We start from the raw sequence: 16,856 nt of genomic DNA on the forward strand, positions 1-16,856 counted from the left end.
TTCCCCGACGCAAAGTTTCTTTATTAGATCTCAGGCTTTATACAGATGTGGTTTGATAAATATGTTAAAAAATTGTTAAACATATTCTACAGTTTGAAATGGGGGAAACAGGGTGGTTAAGGGTGCTAAGTAGGCAGTGGTTTTGGCGAAAATGAAGCATTTCTTTTTGAAATGTATAACTTTATAGTAAGATTATAATTTTAAAAAATATGGAAATAGCGGCTTCGTAGAAAACTGTTTTTCTGGTTCACTGAAACAGTTCGGCTTTGGAGGTTTATAAAAATTGAATTAATTAAAATATGATAAAAATCGTGCGCTAGATTGAAGGAAATCTATTTCTCTTAAGGGGACTAGGCAGTCGAAAAATCGATTTTTTATTGCATTTTCTGAAAGTACTATCTTTTCTGAATAAAATGGCGCTTGGTTTATAATAAAATTCGCAAAATTGTAGATTTGGCAGCTAGAAACGTCAAGCGGCAACCTATAGCGTCACCTTTGCCCAGAAACTTTAAACGCGTGTTTCTTTTCATTTTTTTCCTGATTGCGAACGAATTGAGGTTCAGATCGACTTGGAAAAAATTGAAGGATGTGTACAACATGTGCCATTTCGACGCAAACCTCTAATATGGTCCGTAAAAATTCGAGATTTTCATAAAAAAATCCGGTGAATTCTTAACTTTTTAAAATTCGAGATTTTCATAAAAAAATTCGGTGACTTCTTAACTTTTTAAAATTCGAGATTTTCATAAAAGAAATCCGGTGACTTCTTAACTTTTTAAAATTCGAGATTTTCATAAAAAAAATTCGGTGACTTCTTAACTTTTTAAAATTCGAGATTTTCATAAAAAAAACCGGTGACTTCTTAATTTTTTTATGAAAATCTCGAATATTTACGGACCATATCAGAGGTTTGCGTCGAAATGGCACATGTTTTACACATCCTGTAATTTTTTCCAAGTCGCTCTGAACCTCAATTCGTTCGCAATCGCCATTTTTACACTTTAAGTAACAAATAATGTATGAATATAAAATTACAATATTGCTAATAAAATTAAAACATCTCCTAAAAAAATCCCGATGCCTCGCTGAAAAATTATCACAGAAATCAAATATTAAATTTACCCATTGTTTTAAGCCCACAAAGTGGTGTGTGTATTTCAATGGTATTTTGTTCCCCACCCGTCCATGTTTCTGAGGCATAGCAACCTCGGAGCCAGCATTTCAGTCGCTTGAGGTTGTTTCCGAACGCAGATACTTTCGAATAGGCCGATGTGCCGCACTTAACCATAAGTTGGAAAGTTCGTCTTCCGAGCTTGCTACAGAATAATCTTGTGCGCGTCGAAAGAATTTCCTGGCGGCCTTCAGAAGCCCGCTGCCGCCCTTTCAGCACTCGCGCACCTTCTCGGGAGAATGTTTCCGGTGGAGTTGTCAGATTAAATTTTCCACCCCATGCATCTTCCAGGATGCACTCTTGCGCCCTGGTTCCACGAAGAATTGAGATAAATAGGCGGATAAATGCCTCCTCGCCGAAGTTAACTTTTACTAATTAAGCTGCAGGATAAGGAGATCCTAATCTCTGCAGCCCTCGGGCGGGGAACGAGCTCGACGAGAGCCGCTAATCTGTCAAAACGTTTCGAAACTCACGACCACTGTGCGGTGGTTGCCGTGAAATTTAGGAAACCCCAGTCGCAATTGCTGACATTGCACATATGGATTTAAACATTTAAAGATAAAATACGGGAACTCAGTTCTTGGAAATACTGCAGCATTTTTCGACGACAGCGATTTGTCATTTTTAATCTTTATAGAGAAGGGAAATACATACACCGTACTCCATTTCTTTTTAAGATACCTAACATATTTATTTCTGTAAAAGTATCATTACAGTTACACGGTAACCGAACTTCTTCCTCAAGCTTCCTTCTCTAAAATGTGCTTAACACAATCGATCATCAGGGATGTATTTATGGCCAGTGCAAGAGGGAAACAATTACCACAAATTGGTAGTCGAAAATAATTGATTATGGCATTGCGTCACAGAAGCGGTATAGGTACCTACCGCAAAACCGAAGAAGGAAATGAGTTTGCGGTCAGCTTAGTGCAACCGTATTGCATAGATTGTAACGAAATGATCGATTGGTATTTCGAAAACCCAGGAGAGTGATTTTCATCGAGGATTTGTAGCTACATTTACATTGTGCGAGAAATATTTTTCCAGAAATATCAATTTACTTTCACCCATTCATCTTTCTGCATCTTCCACTGGCTAACCGAGCAATAGTTGTTCCCCCAAACAACTCATGACGTAACTCGAATAAAGCTTCTTATAAGGTAAATGTCCCAATACCTGGACACGTCCCAGTACCTGGACACTAGTGTAAATAATACTAATTATTACATTTAATATTCGCTTCATCCATAAAATAACTATTTTATTCAATTATTCAAATATTTAATAAAATATATTCGTGTACATATTTTTTTTTAGTAAACTTGTAACACTCGTAATAAAAATAAATTTTCTTGAACTCTCCAGTTTACACCATTTTAGTATTGTTCTTATCTGATTTGCTAAACAGTCTCTACTTTCTCTTAAGCGAATATAATTAATAATGTTTAGTATATTGGTACAACTAAAATATTTTTAGAAAACTGCTACCTTGTAGTATTATTTTTTGATTGGAAGATTAAAATTAAAGGTCTTATTAGTTTTTTATTCGCGTGTCCATCTACTGGTACAGTGAAATTCTAGAACGGCCCTAAACCTGACCATGTGTGCAAACTGTGAAATAAGCACGAGTTATTGTTGACACAATATTAAAATCGTTATTTAACACCTTAGCAATTATTATCTTGTTTTAATGATAATATTCAATTCAACATTCATGTGTAAAATTCGCGTGTCACACACGAATACACATAATCTTAAAATTAATCATTCAATAATAGATTGTTTTTACTCAAGTTTGTTTACTGATTTGAATAAATTACCTGTACAGAAAAAAATATGCCAATAGGAAAAACTATTGTGCTGTTTTTTTTTATTTAATTTCCCTAGAAAACATCCAAATTGCTGATGTTTCATCATGTGTCCAGGAATTGGGCCATTGTAAGGACTATGAATTTTCAATATTTTACAAAATTATTCAATTCAATAACATGTTTTTTTTTTTAATGATAAAGTACACGCAGTGCCCCACCTAAATGCAGAATCGTTTTTATACAAATCGACTTGTATAACTGGAAAATTCTCAATCGCGTTTCCCCCGTACCTTAAATGTCCAGGTATTGGGACATTTACCTTACGTTACATCTCGCGTGGCTATCGATCATGCGTTCTCCCAAAATTCGGCCCGCTCTGTAATCAGACTTCGGGTTTCACATTTCGAAATTAAACCACAGCGGACATGCAACCAATGCTTTACGGGCGTTTCTCAGCGTCTCAATTCTGTAACTCGATTCCGTCCCTTTTAACGTCAGATGGAAACCTGTCTTTTCCATTCCCGCGAGACGATTCAGCGACTTTCTCTCTATCAACGTCTGAATTCGGCAGAATTGTCTCCTACCGGGATGTCTTCGATCGCTGCGTGCCCTCCGAATGAATAACGACAAGCTGTACGTTTGACGTCACATTTCATCCGACTGGATTCATGTCGTCGCGTGTATCGCGCGATAAGAGCAGCTCGAGGATAAAGCAGACGAAATTATACTTGGGGGAGCTTAGAACTGCAACTCCTTCGAGTTACGTTTTCAGTTAAGGGGTAACGCCACTGCAGCGACGCACAACGTAGTGTACCTTTCACAATATTTCGTGGGTAAGCAAAGAAATAAGTCGAAAATCTGTTTAAACGCTTTTATTATACACATCTTAAGTAGTTTCTATTGGAAATTAGTTATTAAATAAATGAACCTTTTAGTTTTATATTTTAGTTTTATTTAACGACTAGGAAAGAATGTCTTTCTATGACGGTATACCGAACAGAAGTGAGCTCTTCTCTAACAACGGACTGTTTTATCACCGTTGCCAGATATTGAAACAAAAAAACGCTCCACACACGTATCATTATCTTTTACTATATTCAGGTTTCCCTGAATGTTCAATCATTTTTGCCTTTTAATAATTATAGTAATCCAACAGTTTCGAGCAATTTTTTTTCTTTTCTCTTTTTCAAAATTACACTTTCAACGCGTTCGTCTCGGAACCATGTTTTTCAATTTGTCTTGCAATGTAACTTGAACAAATTTTAATCGATTCGCGTGAAATTTTTACAGCAGCCTCTAAACTACATTCTCCATAAAAAATACGTACCGATTTTACGATTTGTGGAAAACTGTTAACGTTATGAACAATTTTTCAGCTGAGAATGAACTTCGTGTTCAAATGCTTACAATTTCTGAGAAAAGCAATATTTCACAATTTCGCCACGTATTTCTATGGGAAATATAATGTAGAAGCTACTGTAAAGATTTCGAGCGAATAGAATAAAATTTAATGAAGTTACGCTAGAGCCAATTTGGAAAATGTGGTTCCGAGAAAATCGCGTTTCCAGTGCCACTTTTAAAAAAGGAAGACAAAACAATAGCTTAAAGCTACTTAAAGTGTGTATAATTAAGGCGTTTAAACAGATTTTCGTCTTATTTCTTCGTTTACCCACAAACAATAAATTGTCACAGGCACACTACGTTTTTGTACCGCTAGAGTAGCGTTACCCCTTGACTATGTGCAATGGAGTGACTTTGCACCATGGAACTGACCATAGAATTCTATAAAAAGCTAGCTAAATTCATTTTGCAAGTTTTACAGTTCCCTAAAAGTATGTACATTAAAATTCGACAGTGACAACTTTTGCATATATGTTGCACAAGTTTCTGGTCGTTTTGACAACGAAAATGTAAATGGGTGGTAAAGAAATCATAGACTATGACAGATGGAAATGATCAGATGGAGACGTTCGAGGATTTCTTATCTTTGTGCCTTTCAAGTATCGGTTTCTCTTTTGTCGAATGAATGAAAGACTCAACAGGCATCCAGAAAATAACTTGTTAGCTCTTCTTACCCTATTCTATTCCTTATTACTTAGTCACATCGGATGAATCATTAATCATTAGCAGGAACTTTTCACTGTCACCTCTAGCGGTATCCACAATCAAATTAGCATTTGTAATTCCCCCTACATTCTCCATAAAAAATACAACTTAATGCGTTGCTTGTGCGTTTGATCCGCCGTAAGGCTGTCACTGTAATCAGCCATAGGTTGGGTTAATCATTGCTCATAAAATTACAGGCCGATCGATTGGACACGTTCCAAATAGCTGCCAGCCGAGTTGGATTTGCGAGAAGATCCCTAATCGGTTCGTTGAAATCGATGTACGCAACATTTTACAACGGGCCCATTAATTACCTGAATTATTAGGCACGGACCCATTGATTACCTCAGTTATTTAGCGATTCGAATGCACTTACACGTTAACGACAATTACTCCGCTTATTGTTCGAAGACACAGATGTTCAATAATTCAGGCGCCTTTAATAATTCGACTACTGTTAGGAATAAATATACGTAGTTCTCAATCAAACATTGTCCCGACGATATCGCGTCCCTAATTTCGGATGTGATTCGCGTTAAATAAATAATGGGGGTTTCAATCGGTGAAGATTTACTGTTACAGTCACCGTCAAAGGGCATTGCATGCAGGAACTTTCAGATTCAATATCGCAAATAAAATAAAGCTTTCTACTAGCTGCATTGCTGTCGAGCCATTTTTACAATTTACGATTTAAATTTCTATCGACCAGATGCCGAATGCACTGCTCCTGGAAATTTCGCAGTTCACTGATCGGAACAAAGATATTGTCAAGCGAACCGGTCGTCCTTTGTGCTGATATTTACATTGCAGATCCGAGATTAATGCACGTTTTTCAGGAATTTCTGAATCGACGATTGTGGTTTAAGGGACTAGAAAGGGCCTGCGATTTTCCGATAGTCCGGGCGAACAAGTTTTCTTCCGCTGGCATTTCAACATCCACTTCCTACCAATGTCTGCATTGCTTCCTCGCGACACTCGAGGCTATCGCGGTAATCGCGAAAATGGTAATAAGAAGAAAATGGCTTATCGTAAGCTCCGCACTAGTATCGCGGAGAACGGAACAGTAAGCATTCCGCAGTACAGCTTTCGGACAGTCTCGGATAATTGGGAAACATCGACGGGTGGAGAACAAAATACCATTGAAATTCGCGTTCTTGACGTTCCCCCGATTCCTGTGCGCGCCGAACGGATCTCTGGGCGAGACAACGGGGCGAAAAGGCAATACCTTCGATTCGAGTATCGCGAATCAATAGCGGGGTCTCGCTTTTGCAAATCCCGTTCGTATTTCTACCGACAAAAGCGCCCCGCGCAGGCGACCTGCACGTATCGGGGGCTGCTTTTAAGGCCAGTAATGGCCGCGCGCGGATTTGTAAATTCACGCGACGGATTTCGGGCATCGCGCGCCGAGCTTTGTGCGAAACAACCGGACCTCCTATTGCTGACCAGCAAAATCCCACGGCTTGTCGCCCGCGCCTCGTTAATTGCGCCATGTAATTTTTATCGCACCACCGAATGGATGTGTGCGAACGAGCGTCGTCCATTCCCGAGCCCCCGGTGTTCGGTGCGCTCGGCAACGCGCTCGGTGATGCGTTCGGGGGATCGGAAGGAAGGATAAAGACATGCAGCAGCGGCAATTAATTAATTATTATTAATTCCTTCGCTTCGCCGCGCATCGCCGAAATGCGCGACGGCCTTAAGGGGTCGTTCTACTTTGATCGGCAGAAACATTTAGCTATTTTCAAAGATTTTTATGCGAGTAAGTACAACATATAATGAAATAAATTGTTTTGGTATTTATTAAGCTACTCTTATTTTAATGAGGAAAAAATTTAAAAATTGTTTTAATGTATTTTAATTGTTTTTTTTTTGTTTACAGTGCCAATGTGGAACCTAAAAAAGAGGTATGTTTACGGCAGAGGTGATCTCCCGGCTCAGGCTTATCCGAAACAAAAAATTCCAAAAGATTCTTAATCTGTATGAGTGTCGCTGTAGCCCCTAGCTCAATTAACAATTTTTCTGTCGAGAAATGACCGAGATTTCTCTCATGGAACACCCGAGAATACATCCTTTTGGGTGTTTTGTAAAACTTCTTTTCAAGCCGGTGCTATTCTCTTGTATTTCAACAAAATTAAGACTCTTTTGGAATTTTTTGTTTCGGATAAGCCTGAGCCGGGGAATCAGCTAAGTGAACATATCTCAATGTGTTTCTTAGGTGCCCCATTGACGCTGTAAAAAAGCAATTAAAACAAATTGCAAAAATTCTTTTTAATTGTTTTTGTATAATATAAGAGTAGCTTAATAGACACCAAAAAGATTTATTTCGTTATATGTCGCATTTACTGAGAAAAGTATTTTTAAAAATAGCTTAAATTTCGGCGGTTCGAAGTAGAATGACCCATTAAGGTGCGGAGGTCATTATTTTATTTGGGAATCGAAGGATGAAGGGGAGATGAAGTGAAATCAAAGAGGGTGAAATTTACTTCGGATCTATTCAGGTGTTGGGGTATAGAAGTATTGAGGTGTTGGAACGGTGACAATGAGTTATTGAGGCACTGGGATATCGAGCCGCTGAGGTTTAGGTGTATTATGGTACTTGCGTGTATTATGTCACAGCAGTGGAATATTGGTATATTGGGATGTTAGTACCTCTAGGTACTGAAATATCGAGGAATAGGTCTCCCCATTTGAGTGAAATTACCAAACTACCTTTCCACGAAAAGGAAGCCTCAACAGAGCAGAAATTGTATTTCCCACTCTCAACCTGCTACTGAAATCACATTTCATGCAACTCCTCTGCAAACTGCATCGCGCGCTACGTTCATTGGACTAGGAAGCGGTAGATTCTACGCACACAATTTAATTCTACAGAGACATTCCTTCGTTCGTCGGGTTTCAATCGATCTTCCTTAAAGCTCCGCGTAATCATCCCTGCTCCTCTCACTTTTCCACGTTTTCCGTTACGTCATTTTCCAGCGGCATTTTCCATCACGTAACGCGCGAACATTTCCTCGCATCGATAGAAGTCACAGTTCTATTATGTGCCAGTAGAAAACTCGAAGGAGCGGCGAGGAACTCACACCTGTTTCCGCGGCGCGTATTTCATCCGCGATAGTTTATATCGAGTAGGCGAGCCGCGCTGGGGCCAGACTGCGATTTCTCTTCGGATGATTGTTCCGTGTTGGATTCAAGGTCTGCATTAATTTATAGCGCGCCTTGGTTGCTTGATTGCTTCGAACGCTATTTGTTGTGTTTCTTCGCCGAGCTGCGCGTGCCACGTAGGTATCCCGCGCAATAGAAACTGTACACATTTCATCAACCGCAATTCTCACAAGAGAGCTTCGGTGACCCGAAAGTTCCGATTGTTGTGAAACTTTGCAGGTTCGCAGAGGACACCAATTTAAGTACAGACAATTTCTGGCACTTTTTAGTTATTCACAATCAAAACACCGCTTAAAGGTTAATGTACATTTCACAGACTACAGTAGACATAACAAATTGCTGGAATAAAAATTTAATGGCTTTTTGGCTGCACGAAGCTATGCACTAGAATTGTTTCGAATTTATAGCGGAGAACGGTTTCTGTTCAAGCTATAAGTTTTAAACAATTTCGTTGCATAGTTTCGAAGTTTAGTTAATGGAGCGTAGGTAGAAGCCATCAAATTTTCATTCCGACAATTTTTTTATGTGCGAAATAGGGAATCACAGATTAAACTTTAAGGGGTGTTTTCGCCCTGCAAAGTTTCAAAACAATTGGAGTTTTCGGGTGACCGAAGTTCCCTTGTCAGTGGTGCTTAGCTATTCGATGAAATTCAATGGGACTTGACCAGGCCAAATACTTATATACAATGTCCCTCCACCTTATTCGAGTAGCTCTAAAGATACACCACTCAAGACATCCCCAGTCATAGTGGCTCGCGCAAGTAGACCTCTGCCGAGACACTGAAACGTTCGCCCGGAACGTCGCCCACCTCGTTTCTTCCCCATGTTTGGCCAGCTCAAACATCCAAGGCATCTTGGACGGAAGGTTCGGCCTAGCCCTGAAATAGTCAGAGACTGCTCCACGAGCGCGACGCGGCGTGTTAAGCTAACCACCGAGATGCGAAACAATCGCCGCGGGCGTTCAGTGAAATTTAATAACGCCGGCCAGCAAACGCGGCGCGCCACGTCTACTACAGGTAATTACGAGGGTACGACTAGGACTGTTCCGCGCGGATATCCAAAGCCGGACAGAAATGTCCAGAACGGCGAATTTCGGGCGGGAAAATTGGTGGGAAGAGAAACTTAAAATCAAGGTAATTATTTCTGAAGGGCAGTCGTCGCCGATTTCGATACATATTTCAAGGTCATCGAAATCAATGAGGACTGCCCTTTTGTAAATAGTTATCAAAATCAATGAAAGAAGTGAAAAATTATAAATTGTTTTTAAATCACCCAGACAATTACTTTTTGGAGTAACATTTCGGATGTGGCTGAGATTTGAATATGTCGTAGTCTTTAGGGATATATAAACATATCTCGAAGGATTTTTTACAATTTTGAAAAATGTCGATTTTACGGCTGTTTGAAGGTAATTGCTAACTTTTTTTCAATAAATTATAACTATGGAAGTAGAAAACGGATGGAGATGAGGTTTACGGTGATTTGTAGAAAAGACATTGAAGTTTTAAGAAAAAAATATTTCAGTTTCAGAAAAAAATTTTTTTAACCATTTTTGTGCAATTATTTTAAACAAATGCAGTGTTTAACAACTTAAGGGGAAGGATAGAACTATATTCTGTTTTTTTTTCAGATTTTTAAAATCGCGCACGTTGTTAAAAAACTGTATTTGTTCAAAATAATTGCACAAAAATGGTTAAAATAATTTGTTTCTGAAACTGAAATAGTTTTTTCTTAAAACTTCAATTTCTTTTCTACAAATCGCGGTAAACCTCATCTCCATCCGTTTGCTACTTCCATAGTTATAATTTATTGAAAAAAAGTTAGCACTTACCTTTAATAAGCTGTAAAATCGACATTTTTCAAAATTGTCAAAAATCCTTCGAGATATGTTTATATATCCGAAATGTACTCCAAAAAGTGTCCGATTTCGCGTGGAATGTCCCTATTATACTGAGTAGGGAAATGTGCGTTCCTATATTAAAGATCTTCACAAAAGGCTTTTGTTATTCAACAAATAGGTACCCACCAAGAATTTCACTCACTGTCAAGAATTATATTTTGAAATAATTATTTATAATTAAATATAAAGCTCATAGCTGCGGAAGAGCTAGATCGGATACTGACCAAATTTCAGGGGGTGATAGAGCTTTATTTTACCAATGATTACCGTTTTCGAAAAGGTGAAGGTTAAAGTTGCGAAATTGCCGTTCAAGCCTGTACGCATAACCCATTATTAACTGGAATTGGTGTGGCGCAGGGGCAAGCAACTTTACCCTTCACTTTTAGGAAAACTGGTGGTTATCTGCGGTTAAAATAAACGCCGAAAGTCTCCATTGGTACAGATCTATCAGCCCCCATAAGTTTCGTTAAAATCCACGTGGGGCAAGGGCGTCCGCAGATTTTTTTCCAGAGAGAGGCAAGTTTGCAGTGACGGTAAAAAAAAATAGAGAAATGAAAAACGCAGTGCGAGTGGAGTATCCCTCTTGCTTTTTTTTAACCCATTTTGTATTGCCAATTCAATTAAAAATTTAAAACCGAAATTTAAAAATATTCACTTGTTCGGTATAAATTTAATAGAGGTCAATTTTTAAAAATAATTGGTCCTGGTCCTCCCCAAACTTTGGTCCTCCCCTTGCTAGAATTAAAGGTCTGCGCACACGTGTGAGTTCCGCGACGGTTCAGTGGCAGAAAATATCGTTTCCCCGTTTCGCAATGGACCAGCTGACGCTTGTCCGTGTCAGTTACCGACGCCGAAACAAAGAGACCATTGACACTGACGGCGCTGAACCGTCGCGGGACCGACACGTGTGCGCAGACCTCGACGAGAAGCGCCGCTTCGCCGCCCTCCGACGAAACTGTCCCCGCTAATAACCCCCCTCATAAATATTTTTATTGAAACTCCGCGAGACGAGGCAGGCCCGCCCCGCGGAAGGGGCGTCTTTCTGTGGAGAAAAAAGTGGAGCAGGAAGTAAGAGCTAGCGGTGTCTATTAAGAGATCCGTTGAATATTAATGCGAGCCGGCGTATTCTGGGGCGTAGTGGACCGCGCCGCGGCGATTAACGAAGCGATTATTAAAATATGCAGAACGCCGTCCTAATTAGTCCGGCAACGAAACCGAGAAGGCGTTTTGCTCGGCCCTCTCCCCCTCCCTCTCCGATCGCGCTACCCCTCTGCCTTCTTGTCCCCTGCGCGATGACAACGCGAGCAACTTTCTCGCCACGCAATTTCCTCGCGTTATCGCGCTCGATTACGCCCCTGGTCGCTTCTCGTCCAATCGCGGCCACCGCGACGACGTCCACCGAAAATTTCGAATTTCTGAGTAGTTCCTGAACGGATTAATCACGCCGCTGTTGGGGAAGGGGTAATTGAGGGGTTAATGAGGGATCGCACAGGTTGGCGGATGGGATCGGGGCGAATCCTAGCGAAATTCGTGCTCGCTTTTGCGAGGAGTTATCTGGCGAATTCTGGGAGATGGCATTGGGAACTTGGAAGCTTTTAGTGCGCTTTATGGAACTCTGCGGAATGTCTACTAAAAAAGAGTGTCCCCGCTTGTGTCAGATTGACGATATAAAATCTGAATGTTATGTTAACGGAGAAGCTGACTGCAACTTTCTCCCGCCTGTGACGCCGCCAGCACATGTGCCACTTGTCATCGGTGTGTTGGGTGTATTGAAATTATCTTATTTTAGTTCTTAATTCCCATTTCTTAACAAGTGTATCTATAATTATTACTAGCTATTATTAATTATGTAGATATAAAAAAATAATTTTAGAAACGAAAAAGATACTAGAGGTCAACTTTAGCATAACAAATTTATAAAATTTTATAATTCCCTCCCTTCGTTGTGATTTTAATTTTGAAATCAACAGTCAGCAAAGGTACACGTGCCCATGTCTTGTTTCGTTATCAAGATAGAAATCGTGGCTGCTGAAGTCTCGAAGGAGAAATGCTAGCGCATCCATTCTTATATGATATTTCTTCGTCCGATTAAAAAATGTCCCATCTCAAGACTCGGGAAGTAACGCCACTCGGCGCTTACGAAATATCCAGCAGAATTATCAGCCCCGTTGCTTATGTAACGTGGAGCGTTGGTAAACGAACGTAACGAGCTGTAATCGAGGAAGAAACATCGAGGCAATCTCCAGGAGAAATTTACCAATCGATCGTGGACACCTGTCTCCAAAAATTTCTCATCGGGATTGCGTAACTCGAAGTGAACTTCTCTGTTTAAACAAGTGACTCATATTTACGAACCCCCGTGGGCTCGTGTTTCCTTGCGCAAATGCGACTCCCTTCGATAAGTGGTCGAACTCTGCAGTTTTTATAAATGTCAAAATCATTAGCGAATATACGACTGATTTCGTAAGATTGATTCTTAACTCCGGTAAGATCTTCAGTTCACCTTTACATTGAACACACTATCAAGGCACGATGAACATATACTACTAACTACTTCCTTCTGTGCTTCTCAGAATTAGAATTTTTTTGACCCAAGGATTACAGTAAGTTTAAGATCTCCGGAGTTATCGAATTTTTCTACTGCTACCACAATTGAAGAGTCCTCGCAGAAAACACTGTGTCAAAATTAGAATAAAAAAAATTTTATCGGAAAATGATCTACAAAATTCGCTCTTGAATTTTAATGCAATTTCCCTCTGTAAATAAATTACCGATAGTGCTAAGAAATGGTAGCGCTGGTGCGTCCTACGCCACTTCTGTAGAAATCAATGTACATAAGAGCCAATTAAGCAATAGGTAAACAGTATTGGCACTTACAGTGCTTGCAAATTAAAATAAATGGCACATATAGTGTTCTCTGCAGATACAATTATTTTTCCCATGACTTTGGACTGTATTAATGCAAAAAATAGATTATTCTGTGATTTATTCGGGTTACTGTACACTTAAGCGTATTTAGCAATCAAAAAAAAACTTCGCAAATAATTCAAAGTCGGGGAAATTTTTTCTCTCTCCTGATAAATTTGATTTTTGACACTTACAGCGTTTCCTACAAGGACTCTTCATTATCCCAACTGTTATAGAGAAGCTAGAATTCTTTACTCAAAATGCTCTTTCGGCGGTAGCTTTTGGCAACGCGGGTTGCAGTGGAGGAAATCCAGCGGATTCAAGGCGAATATTACTTACGCGATAGAACGGCCTCGGAATCACGTTCATTTTACAGTCTATATAATCCCGAACTTCCCGTTAAGTTCCTCATTTCCATAGGCATGTTTTATCGCCGGGAACATTAAAACTTTCGCCCTTAGCGGGAGAATTATGCCGCGAAATAATGGTTCGCGAAAGTACGGCCGAAAGCGCCACCTCGAAACGTGCCTTTAATAATGGAATTTTCACTTGCCGCGCCCGGCCCGTTTTTCCTCAAAGGCATTACGCGGATCCCGATGCGCCGCCGGCTCTTCCGGGTTGCATAACGCGCGGGGATGCCTGCGTTCGGCCGCGGCTGCGTTTTCGCGGGCCACTGCTAATCGAAGAAGCCCTTTGCGCCCCACGATTGAAATGGTAACTCGCGGGAGCAGAAGGTCGGAGCAGTGGGACGCGGCGGGCATGACTTATTGTCAGTGACATCCTAGTAGAGAGGCCCTTTCCTCTTTTTATAAAACGTACATTCACTTTTCAATATCCAGCGTTCAGGTCATATGTGTGAATTGATTTCAATGGAGCGAATGCCTTCAATCATTTGCCAATTGACAGAGTTAGTGCGCTGGCAATTTTGAATATGTGCTAAATTGCTGCGATGAATTTTGCATTTAATGTATAATAATTTCGGTTTTTATCATTGAGTGTTCTATTTGTCATTGAACCTTCTATGTAGATCGTTTGTTTGCACTTCCTGGGGACACAGTGGGCTAAACCGTGCTTCTAGCGCGGAAAGATTATTATTGTATATCTAGCAGTGTTATTGGTTAAATAATGAAATGTATTTGAATGATAAATATATGCATGATATTCGGAGGACAAAAAGAAACAAAATATGAAGTTGTAATTTCGTTTATTTACGAAAAATAGTTTTAACTTTAATTTTATTTTAATTGCTATGTGTAGATACAAGAGTTTTAATTGCATATTTGTTCAATCTTTTAAGAATGCTAGTGTGTTTAAAAGGTTTTTTTGAAATTCGAAAAATTCCTGAAGTTATATAAACCCCGCCTTTCGGCGCTCACGTGAATCTTTAAACGCGTCTTTCTCGAAACAGTGTTGTTCGAATCGGTGAGACAAATACCTCGAAATGTTATTATCCGATTCGATTGAAACTTTTTTTATTTTGACGAATATACTGTTATGCAATGGGGAAACCTGTAAGATTTTAAAAAATTTGAAGCTTTGTATTTTTTAAACGTGTTGAAAGGACGGCACATTTAGTATATACTTTTTCATAGGGAAAAAGTGATTTCAAATTTCGAGTGTCGTTATTTTGTTTTGTCATTTTTAAAAAGGTATGCCCACTAATAAATTTCATGCCCTTTAAGAATCTGGCATTGTTTCTTAGTATGCGGGGACTGTTACAGTCATCCAAAATGGAAAGACTAAGATTTATTTTCTTTATTATAGTTGCCGCTATAGTTGGAACCACAAAACCCCCCGTAATAATAAAATTTTGCAGGCTTACAGTATTTTGAAAAAAATCTTCGATTTCCGCTAAATTTAGCATATTCTCGTTGTGTACAATTAATTTTTTACAAGATAGAAACTCGTCCGTGGTCATTTTGGATGACTAAAACAGTCCCCAGACCAACGCCCGTCGAAAAAGATTATTTTTTGCGAAGCTTACACCACTGACTATATCTATGTATAAATGCTACAATAAACCTCAAAAAAATTCTGAGTATTACTTCAAACATACCTTAATACGAAGGCAAAACGCCAGACAGTATAAACTTATAGTTATTGTTAAATAAATTCCCGAATCTAGCCTTACACTATACCACCTTAAGACACTAATTTTTACTTTAGATTCTCAGCTTTTTACTCTCTCAAGACTCATTCCCTGCTCTAAGGCACACAAGATCTTCATTTTAGACTCTCTACCGACCTCTCCTCTTCCCTGAACTCAACTCTCTCTCTCGTGCCAGGAAGACAGTACCTACACATATTTAAACGGTCCCCGTTTCTCTGTTCACAGATGACTGTCCAAACTGCGTGGACGAGCACAGCAGCAGCTTAGCCGCCGCAAGGTGGACGATGCCTCTGCTGAAGCTCGGGGAGAAGAGATACTACCTGGGGATCTTCTTCAAGGTACCACCGCTGCCAGTTGCTTTGATTTATCTAGCTGTCCCGTCGACGCCACCCCCCAGGACGTTATCAAATTATTTCCGTGCCCGTAACTTTCCGACTCGCCGTCTCTGACACTTTACGGTGCATCGAATGCGAGACCTGCCCGCTATCGATCCTTTTCACCTGACTCCAAGCAGACCTCCGTGTAGCTATCGCTTTGTACCCAGCAGGGAGACAGAGCGGAGCAAAGCGACCCCCGTCGATCGCCACCTAGCCACCCAGAATCCCGTAGCCTGCCTCTCAGAAGGGAGCTCTCGATCGCGTTCACGACAGCTTCGTTTCTCGTTTCATAGGCAATTCAGGGAAACAGACGTGTAAATATTCTTCTTTGAGTCTACGCAGAGATGATTGCGAAAGAGGAGCAGCGGTGTTCCTTGGGAAACAGCTCCTTTCCTTTCAAATTCTTTCTTCTACATATAAGAGCAGGGAGGTCTTGAGATTACTACCCTTCGTGTGCAGGAACTAGCTCAAATTCTGTATTCAGTAAAACTATTTTATCTCTCCAGTTCCACTTTCTATTCACCCTCCACTTACATTATCGCCTGCGGTTCTAGAAACCTATTGATATAAATATTAGGGTGGCGCTTGAAATCCAACTTTTAAAGTATTTCTGGGGCACCCTAAAATTTTGTTCTCTATACTGAAGCACGGGTCTGGTTATAATTTTATTACTTATGTTTGGGGGTTGCTTAAGGGGGTACATGGGTATTAGACACCTAAAAGCAAGGATTGCTTCTTGGCTAGATTGTAGAGCCAGAAATAACTTAAACCATTTGGTCTTTTAACAATTCGTGAGAACTGGGGAGTCGTTAAAGTCGAGGCGTAAAAAAATTCATCCAAAACGGTGGAACCTGTAACACGTAAACCATTGGTCTGAAATAAAGAACAATGCCAGGTTATTAAAGGGCATGAAACTCGCTCGTGGACTCAACCAGGAAAAATTACAAAAATTACCATTTTTGAGAAAATAACGACACTTGAAGTTTGAAATCACTTTTTCCCTATATTTTTCTTCCTTTCAACGCCCTTAAAAGGGTATAAAATTAAAAAATTTTTAAATGTAACTGGTTTACCCCCGAGCCATAGAAGTATATTCTTCAAAATAAAAATGTTTCAGTCGAATCGAATAAAAACTTTTGGAGATACAGGTTCCACCGATTTTGAGACCACTGTTTCGAGAAAAACCCCTTTAAAGTTTTACGTGATTGCCGAATGGCCGGGTGTTACCCTTGCAGTTGCCGCTACTCAAATGCCTATAACTTCGGGAATTTTACGAATTTCAACAAATCCTTTTTAACACGTATTCCTAAAAGTA

General features: G+C 39.9%; 1 protein-coding gene across 5 annotated transcripts in view; it reads left to right on the forward strand.

The window, feature by feature from the left end:
* Positions 1-16,856, forward strand: part of LOC143368551 (uncharacterized) — a 165,625-nt gene that overhangs the window by 138,972 nt on the left and 9,797 nt on the right. For all 5 annotated transcript variants that reach the window (XM_076811415.1, XM_076811406.1, XM_076811398.1 and 2 more), the window contains one exon: positions 15,390-15,502. In XM_076811415.1, coding sequence (XP_076667530.1) covers positions 15,390-15,502 — 113 coding nt within the window. The remainder of the gene's footprint in view (positions 1-15,389; positions 15,503-16,856) is intronic.

The sequence above is a fragment of the Andrena cerasifolii genome, chromosome 1 (genome assembly GCF_050908995.1).
Source record: "Andrena cerasifolii isolate SP2316 chromosome 1, iyAndCera1_principal, whole genome shotgun sequence".
In the NCBI taxonomy this organism is placed as follows: Eukaryota; Metazoa; Arthropoda; class Insecta; order Hymenoptera; family Andrenidae; genus Andrena; species Andrena cerasifolii.